The 9,190-nt window shown below is 47.6% G+C and overlaps 2 protein-coding genes across 3 annotated transcripts in view; one reads left to right on the plus strand and one right to left on the minus strand.

Annotated features, from left to right (window-relative positions):
- LOC144178406 (cytoplasmic aconitate hydratase-like) overlaps nt 1–1,026 on the minus strand; it is a 59,109-nt gene extending 58,083 nt beyond the window's left edge. The window contains exon 1 of one of the 2 annotated variants that reach the window (XM_077706235.1): nt 890–1,026. The gene's annotated coding sequence lies outside the window, so the exon portion shown is untranslated. The remainder of the gene's footprint in view (nt 1–889) is intronic. The other variant, XM_077706237.1, reaches the window with a different exon arrangement.
- Nucleotides 1,027–1,723: 697 nt separating this feature from the next.
- Nucleotides 1,724–8,546, plus strand: Zpr1 (zinc finger protein Zpr1). The gene is made up of 3 exons (XM_077706243.1): nt 1,724–2,643; nt 3,585–3,881; nt 8,259–8,546. The coding sequence occupies exons 1-3, from the start codon at nt 1,912–1,914 to the stop codon at nt 8,520–8,522; spliced, it is 1,293 nt and encodes a 430-aa protein (XP_077562369.1). The 5' UTR covers nt 1,724–1,911; the 3' UTR covers nt 8,523–8,546.
- Nucleotides 8,547–9,190: the final 644 nt, after the last annotated feature.

The raw sequence follows: 9,190 nt of genomic DNA on the forward strand, positions 1-9,190 counted from the left end.
GCCAAATTAATGCAGATACGGCTACTTCGCCGTGTACGTTAGCCCGGACGGCTTTGCAGCGCATCACGGCCACAATAGCAATAACAGTTGGCCAAGCTAGCAATGGCTAGCTAGTATAATACAACGCAGCCTGCGGCTCACGTAATTCAGTGCAGCGAGAGCGCACAACGCCTGCTTCGCCTACGGACCGCCGGCCGGCCGGCCACTTCCGCAACTCACCGCCGTCGTTTGCGGCACGTAAACGCTACGTGCGACGACCAGCGCGTACCGCTGGCATCCCTCAGCGCTAGATAAAACGGCACAACCAGCCTAAAATACCATTACGTCCAGCTAAAAAATGGTGTCTTACGCCTTTCCGGGGCGTTTCCAAAGCGCTTATCCTAAAGACGCAGCACTAGCTATGCTGATTCCCTGAGGTTACGCAGTGCTCGCAGCGTTTGCAGTACAAGGAAACGTAAATATGATACGCCACACCAGCACTTTAAAAAAGAAAGTCTTACCTTTCGGTCAGGATGCAAAACCGATGTTGCAAATAAAGCGCTAGGTGTTTCCTCCTCAACAACAGAGGTTAGCACGAGGCTGCAGAAACGCACGTGCAAACGCTGCCCAAAGAGCCAAATGGCGGCTTGCGCTTGCGGCTTGGCGGCTTGGCCAGGCTTGGTGCAAAGAAGCCACAAAAATTTACATTGACAGCCATTCAACTTATTACACAAAGAAAAATGTGTAGTCTAATGTGTAACAAAATTTTAAAAGTATAATATTGTGTGTTATCTTAATTTTAAATACTGAGTTTTTTACCACTTGCGCCGACTGCCGGACGGCGCGCGAGTCAGGCCACTCGGCCGCGATAAGCCCGTGTGTCCACTCTTCTAATTTTTTATTTCTCTATGACTGAACCAAACAGGAAAGCAGGAAAGCAAGTGCTGGCGTTGGTCTCTAATCTTTCCTGTAGCGGAACCGGAGGGGAACCACGGCGTACACTTCGTCATATGATTGGCCGCAGCGGTGGGCCGGCAGTGGACTGCTCGCTTACGGCATAAGGCTTCTAAAATACGCTTAGCAATCCCACTTCGTCTTGCGCTCGGTAGGTGAGCGCAACATGACAGAAATCGCCGGGGCAGGCGCTGCCAACAGCAAGCCTCTTGTTGCCCATTCGGTTTTGTTTGTTAAAAATTCCGAAGCTGCTAAAGACTCCTTGCTGCATTTAATTTTGTTTCATAAGGCTTTTTCCTTGTACATCAGCGTTTTTCAAATCAGTTTTGAGGCAACAATAACAAACCCAGGAGGGCTGAAGAACGTTGGGCTGAAGTGTGCTGGAATGCCAAAGGCCCAGGCGAGCATAACTGTGAACTTGAAATTTATGCTAAACTTAAATAGAGCACGTATTTTTTAACATTAGCGTGTTGCTCGTGAGGTTTTCTTTATTATAGTAAGCAAGCGATGTGACCATGAAGGAAAGAAAAGATTGTGAGAAATAAAATTTACTCTTCCCTGCCTTCTCTGTCTACCTTCTGCCTCCACTGCCACCTGGTTAGACCTGGCCGTGCTAGTTATGTAAGGCAACAAAACATTATCAAGGTCGTGCACTCTGAAAAACACCTTTTCCCTGTAACACATGTGCTAATGGGAGCTCTTTAACTGTGCTGCATGTAAAAAAAATGTAAGCGCGGAAAATCGACTCGTGAAAATTCGTAGTGCGTCGTAGGTGGCCGCAAAGCCAGCCCATAGAGAAAGAAATACTGGCCAGCCGCCTACAAAACAACTCCTCCCCGTTCTGTGATGCGCACGTGTGGAGCCAGCTGTGCTTGCGAGCTGGCGCGGCCAGCGCTGCAGTTTGCTATTATAACTTACTGTGGCCGTCGTCTCAACGGAGATCGCAAAATTGCCTAAAAAGCTCGACTCAAGCGAGCCATGGGGGACGCCAGCCTTTTCCCTGCTCTCAGCGGTGATGATCCGCAGGTCATGGAGCTTGAAAGCCTCTGCCTGCAATGCCGCAAGAACGGCACTACGCGGCTGCTGCTCACCAAGATTCCTTTTTACAAAGAAGTGGTAGTGATGTCGTTCCGTTGCGAAAACTGCGGCTGGCAGAACAACGAGCTGCAGCCCGCGGCGACTGTTCAGCCCATGGGGGTACGTTTCGAGCTCCAGGTGCGCACCAAGGAGGACTTGAACCGCCAGGTCGTGAAGACGAAAGACGCCGTCGTGACTGTGCCCGATGTGGAGCTTGAAATACCCGCCAGAACGCAGGAAGGAAGCATCACCACTGTGGAAGGACTGCTGCAACGAGCGGTCGCAGGACTAGAAACCTCGCTGTCGGAATCCTCCAAAAGTGAGGGGCGCGACAAGCTCTCGGACTTTGTGGCCAAGCTCAAAGAGCTACAGAAGCTGGAGAAACCGTTCCAGCTCGTTGTAGACGACCCTTCGGGGAACAGCTTCGTGGAAAACCCACAGGCACCCGGTCCCGACCCGTTCATGAGCGTGCGCCGATACCAGCGCAGTTCCGAGCAGGACTCTGCTCTGGGAATTTTGGCAGCCACTACTTCGGAGCCCGGCGAGCAAGATCTGCACGACGACGTGCTTGGCTTCGCGACCAACTGCAGCGAATGCCAGGCGCCGTGTGAAACGCGCATGAAGCTCACGCAGGTGTGCCACTTTCGGCCGCAGCTTGCAGCCCGGGCATAACTTGCTTTGTGGCCGGTTGTGGGTGCACCTACCAGTCCTAAACCCTCTAGCGATGTTTTCACTGCGGAGAGCCTGAACCTTGAGAAGCCCTGCTTTTGCTCATCCGTTTTTATAGTGCAACGGTTCATTAAACACAGGGCTCATTAGCAAGCTCCCAGTTAATGTACTCAACCGGCTGCCAGTCTTTAGCTTCTGCTCAAAGGTACTGTCACAGCTGCATTTCTCACGAGCAGCGCAGTGCGCTAATGTTTAGTGTTGGACTAGCTGTTTTACCGCTGATACATATGCAAACAGTGCATGGGGCAAAAAATAGGGACACAGCACTGGTTGCCTGCTATTGGCACCTGTGGTCAGCCGATTCGGTGGCAGTGTGTGTGGCAAATCTGCCCCTGTACCAACTACGTTAAAGGCCAACTGCACTCAAAATTTCAACCTCTTGAAAATGCGATTTTCATATAAAACGACTGCCAGATACAAATATGACAGCTGAAATATGCGTATCCATGGTGCGAACAACTATCAGGGATGAAAATTTTGAAACCGAAATCAAGAAGAGTGTGGCCGTGACAGCCAGGCTGAAGTGACATTTTTGTCCTTGCCAAAGCCCTAGGACAAGCATGCTTAGCAGAGCTCAACCGGTTTTCTCCTGGCTGACCGTAGGAAAAAGCGCAGGGCCGGCCGCACTGTCATTTCCGCTTCATGTCTGTTTGCGCGATCGGCCGGCAAGTGCAGCGTCACCTGCGACGGAGCTATTTTAAATGTTTCTAACTAATTAACAATGCATTTCACCAGTCATGTCCCAGCTGGTTCAGTGGTGCATACTGTTAGTTCAAAGTAAATTTGAGTGCAGTTGGCATTTAATGTTGTGCAATACAAGAAGAGTGGCTCCCCCCCTCCGGCAGGTCCCGCACTTCAAGGAGGTGGTGATCATGGCGACGACGTGCGAGCGTTGCGGCCACCGCACCAACGAGGTGAAGAGTGGATCGGGCATTGAGCCGCGGGGGGTGCGGCTGGAGCTGCAGGTGCGGGAGGAGGCCGACCTTGCCCGGGACGTGCTCAAGTCGGAGACGTGCACAGTGGAGGTGCCCGAGCTGGAGCTGGAGGCCGGGGCGGGCCTGCTGTCTGGCCGCTTCACCACCGTCGAGGGCCTGCTGGACAGCATGCGGCAGCAGCTGGCTCAGGAGAACCCCTTCTTCCAGGTCTCTGCTGCACCTCCCTCCCTCCGCACAGGCGTGATCGTCACGGAATACTCCTCCTCCGCCCGTGCTCTTCCGCGCCATTACGGTAGTTCATTTCTCCCAGCGAGGGCAGGGCTAACCATCACTACCTTAGCCAAATTCTCTTCACACCAGAGAGATGAGTGGAAAGAGATTCCGTGATGGTCATACCTGCTTGGCTTGTGTACTGCTTTCACCTGTCACATCAGTTTACATTACCCCCTCCCTTTCTTTAGATCTTCTGCATTTATAGAATAATAGTTATAATAGTAAGGCTTCATTCTTGTCTGAAACCTTGTTTTCGGTGCATTTTTCGTTTTATACTACGTAGCACCTGGGGATCAATTCTCTAAAATGAGAGGCCGTCGTTTTGAAATGACGCAGTAGCGCCATGCAAATGCATGCGTTCTTGGGCTGGTGGTGGGGAATGAGGATGGCGCAAAGCGACACGCACTACCCCCCATCATTTCGCTTGTCGCTTTGTGCCCTTGCCACGATGCTTTTCTGCAGGGCCATTCTCGTTCCCCAACACTTCAAAGCAGTGCACCAGCCCGAGAACACATGCATTTGAATGGCGCTACCGCGTCGTTTCTAAACTATGGCCTCTCAATTCAGGGAACTGGGCCTCTGGTTATCTTGTACATCTTGGTAGTACATCCTAACCACTGAGAACTGATCAATTAACAAGAAAACCTATTCATCTAGCCATTTTTGTGTTAGTATTTTTCGGGCCATGAAGACAAAATACAAGTTTAATGCACCTGCAAGATTTCCTCGTTGGAATAATACTGACACCACTTTTGACGCAGCTATGAGTGAAAAAAGCAGAGAGTAGACATGCAACGCACTGGCAGCTCCTTCACACAAAGTTATGACGCATTGTGGGCCACTTGTTGCTATCGGCTGAAGCTGACAAAATAAAATGCAAGTAAACAGGAATTATAGGTTTGCAAAACAAGCTATATGTGTGTGAAATTTAGTGCATATATTTTTTATACTAGTAAGAATGGTGGGGTAAGCAACAGAAGTTCAGAACAAACACGTAAACATGCATGCTGGTGCACCGATATGCAACTACGCTGTGAAATCAAGCCATCCAGTATGCAGATGACATGGAAACAACACCAGTCAACTGGCACAAATGACGCTGACACTCATGTAACTATGTCGAGTCATACCCAATATTTCGCGAAACAGTGAATATGAACCAGCATGCACTGGCTTGTTCGGAAGTAAACTGATTTATTGCCAAGTTTGCCCCTAGAATAGCTTTTGCATCATTGTGCTAACGTCTAGGAAGGCTTGTGATAACCACGCACATTTTAGCATGTTCTCTTAGCAGTTTTACGGTTCCTGTTGGATTGCAGCATTTGAAGACTGTGTAGACTTGACGTACTATGTTTGAGGCACCTGCCTCTTATACATCATCGCTGACGTCATAAAGCATGTGATGCAGCGGGATAATGAAAAATTTGACCTAAATGGTCGAATTTCTCAGTGAATAAGGCATCATTTGCTGCCTGACAAGTTTGAAGGTTTATTGAAAAATATAGTTTACACATTGAGGTACTATCGGCATCAAATGAAACGCGAACATGAAAATATGAACCTGAACACACAAATAGCGCGATTTCTTTCCATGCAAGCCAAAATGATGCGTGGATTAGTTACAAAAAAAAAGTTGGGAAAAGTGGATTTTCAAACATACCAATAGCATGCCATTATATGAACTCTACAAACCGTATTTCTCAATTTTGCACGTTCTGGTTCGTATTTTCGTGATCGCGTTTCATTTGACGCCGATAGCACATTAATTGGTACATACAGGAGGAGGTTCCCAAAGTTAAACACTGTCGAGGTGACCCGAGGTGCTGAAGGTACTATGAAACACCAAATCCTTTGAAACGAACTTGTGTGTTGTCTTCATGGCCCTATTAAATACTACAGAGATGTACACTTGAGTTTCTAATTCTATAAGCTAAAGTAAAAAGGTGTTGCCAGCGAGGCTATTTTTCAGGCAACAATCAAGCTTTTAGCATTCTGATGTTTGTGGCATCGCAGCGGTAGGCACATTCACCTTGCACCTCATGGCATATCTGTCTTACTGGCAGATAAGGCTGCTGTGAAACAAATGTGCTCACTCAAAGTAAAATAAAACAGGAACATGCAGACACCAGTTTCAGCTACGTATTTAATTTGTCGAGGCATAGTAGTAATGTTGCAATTCGTACATCTCATTATCATAAGGACACTATGCCATAATTTGATTGTTGTGGAACGAAATATCTAAATTCGCATGTTCATGTTTATGTTTTTATGTTCTCATTTCAGTTATCTTGTACTTAATTAAGGCAACCACCATGGCTGTACCATTCTGATCAGCGGGACATTTTAGAGTTAAATGACAAGTTCAAGGGCATTCATGAAAAGTAAAAGATATGATAAATCGGGATGATCTAACTGAGGTCTTCTAATTTTGCAGCATGAGAAGTTTAGGCCCCCATCCCCAGTAGAATAGGCTATGGTTATTGAAAGCAGTTGTACGACTCCCATGTGCAACAGATGTCCAGAGACCTTTTGTCTCTGCGAACATCTTAGAGGTGTCACGATATGTATTCAAGAGTTCAGAAACTGCCTGTTTTGTTTTTTGTTTTTTCCCCCCCTATGTGTTCTGAAGTATTGGTGAACAAAGGAACAAACACTGCCCGTACTGAGGTGCTTTGCAAGTTTAAGAGATATTTTGAGACATATAGTATGGGCGATTTGTGTAAATAGGTCCAGACAGGCACAAGCAGATACACATCCATGAAGAGGTGACACGCATCTGGCATACACCGGAGAGAGGATTTTTGCACAGTCACTGTCTGAGCAAAGATGTCACAGATGTAGATACAGACCTAGCCTTTTTCTTTGTGGTGGTAACACAAGCTTGGACCCACGAGGCAGCGTCATCTCGGGCAGATAACGTGTTGTCTCGACTCACTGGCGATCTCGCGTCTTCAAGATACTACAGCGTGCGCTGTGATATATGACCTGTGTGTTTTCTCCTTGACTTGATAGGAATGCTGTTTTTGTCTTTCTTCGAAATTTCCGCTCGCGCGATGCAAGTGTAGTGAGCCTCCTTGCAGAGCATGTTGCAGTTTACTGGAAATTCTCTCCCCCCCTTCACGTCAACCAAAATATTCCCAAACCCAAAGGGACACTGCAGTAAGCTGACATCTTATTTGTGGCTGCACTGTGCAGTTTAACCCGTGCAAGCCATTATTTGACCTGAAGTCTGGCATCTTAGTGTATCTGTAACAATTGGCAGAAGAGGCAACACCATGTGCTAATTGTGGCTGCCTCGCAAACTGTTTTAATGACATCGCACTGGGCTTTCAAAATTTTTGTTTTCGCCCATGTAATGTAGTGGTTAATATAGACTTCTTGTTTGTTCACACAGGCTGTGTGGGATAGGCCTGCAATCCACTAAATTTTCTGCCTATTTGCCAGTGTGGCATAACAGCTATGTCAGCAAACCAGCTGGCAGGAGGGTGTGGGGGGGAAACATCATGTTCTGATGCACTTTTCTTGTTGCAAAAAATGTGTAAATCGGGTGGGAAAACTCGGGACATAGCCTATTCATTGTAGGCTTCAATCTGGTAAGGCTATTAGACAACATTTACAACACACTTCAAGTGTCCTTCAAAGGAAAACATGCATCACTTAAATGTCGTGTATGCTCCACATGTATATCACGTGCGGGGGGTCAACAAGCCGCTGCCAAGAAACAGAAAAAGGAAAAAAAAAAATCCCAAGTGGTGTGCAAGAAACATGACTGCATCTGTAAGTATTTAAGAAGGGGCAGAAATCAAATTTCAAAGAAAATTAATTCTGGCAATACCACTGAGCAGTCTATTTTCAGAACACGACATAGCCTTCAGTGATGCACGTGTCATTGCCAGTAAAACACGTCAGTCACAAACTAGAAATCTACGGATTTTTGTTGCTGTGTTTGCTTTAGGCCGCATAAAAGTGTTTTAAAGCTCTTAGCTCGGTTTTTTTTGTGTACTGTTTAGTGGAAGTTTACCCTAGGAATAGTAAATTCCGTATTCTTGTATTAACTTCACAGGCAAAAATCACCATCTGCCCAGGCCTACACTCTGCTGAAATCATTTGACAAAAGTGTCGCATAATTAATACTGTCATGCGAGAGCTTTAGCAAAAGGTTTCCTGGTAGCGCTGAAGGCCACACAGTGCCGCCGAATCTGGCAGATGCCAACTGTTGGAACTAAACCAGAAAGACAAACTGACCCTGACCCTGTGAGAGGGGGTCAAAGGAAGCTAACAAGGCTGTGTGCTTGGTGCGCATTCATGCAGGGCGACTCTGCTGACGGGGCTGGCCGGCTGCGCATGGGTGCTGTCGTCGACCGGCTGGCACAGGCGGCAGCGGGGCAGCTGCCAATCACTTTGGTGCTGGACGACCCCTGCGGCAACAGCTACGTGCAGAGCCTGTGCGCCCCCGACCCGGACCCTGCCCTGACTGTGACGCACTACGAGCGCACCTTCGAACAGAATGAGCAGCTGGGACTGAACGACATCAAGACGGAGAACTACAACTCTGATGACACCACCCCCGAGTAAAGGCATCCAATGCCCTCCGTGTCAGTGCTCCGTTTTTATTGGCACTGCTCTAGTGTGGGCACCTGCTTCCGTTGAGACAGAGGCTGCCTTCACTGGTTGTAAGTGCAGCTAGGGCTGGGAGTAATGACTACCACTTGCATCAGGACTGCACAGAATTTGTGCCCATAGTAACTGCTGCAGTTTTTAAAGAAGCAAGGATAGTTGTGGACAAGTGTGCACTGGCCTTCAAACTTGCCCCTTTTCTGCCAAAAAATCAGTTAATAAAACCAACTTACACCTTACCCGGGCAGCTTTGCATAGACTGGTGGCACCTTGCAAAGGTCATGTCACTTGAAAACTTCGTGCATCGTGTGTTTTACGTGCGCAACAACACAGAAACTGGCGACACCAATGCTACGGAAGCTGCCCAGGTTAACAAAAACTGACTTTTATAAAATTTCTAAGTAGTAACCAGCTAAATCATGGTGCCAATGTCGGTGCTAGTAAACAAAATTGACCACTAAACGCAACCTTCGTGAAAAGTTTGAGTACCAATAAGCAGTGGGTTACATGTACACAGAAATTTGTGTTTCAACACTATGTCCCCACAACGCCCAACGTATCATATTTGATACGCCGAAATTGAAACTGCACCCTGGGCTGAAAACCGAACCTGAAAGCTCAAGAAT

Source organism: Haemaphysalis longicornis, unplaced genomic scaffold (genome assembly GCF_048455015.1).
Source record: "Haemaphysalis longicornis isolate Haplotype H1 unplaced genomic scaffold, Haemaphysalis longicornis Haplotype H1 scaffold_4, whole genome shotgun sequence".
Taxonomy (NCBI): Eukaryota; Metazoa; Arthropoda; class Arachnida; order Ixodida; family Ixodidae; genus Haemaphysalis; species Haemaphysalis longicornis.

Excerpts from the sequence above, each read along its gene's own strand:
- Zpr1 (XM_077706243.1), top strand. The coding sequence starts at position 1,912 with ATGGGGGACGCCAGCCTTTTCCCTGCTCTCAGCGGTGATGATCCGCAG. Across the intron at positions 2,644-3,584 it reads CGCGCATGAAGCTCACGCAG|GTCCCGCACTTCAAGGAGGT; the intron begins GTGTGCCACTTT and ends CCCCTCCGGCAG. Across the intron at positions 3,882-8,258 it reads AGGAGAACCCCTTCTTCCAG|GGCGACTCTGCTGACGGGGC; the intron begins GTCTCTGCTGCA and ends GCATTCATGCAG.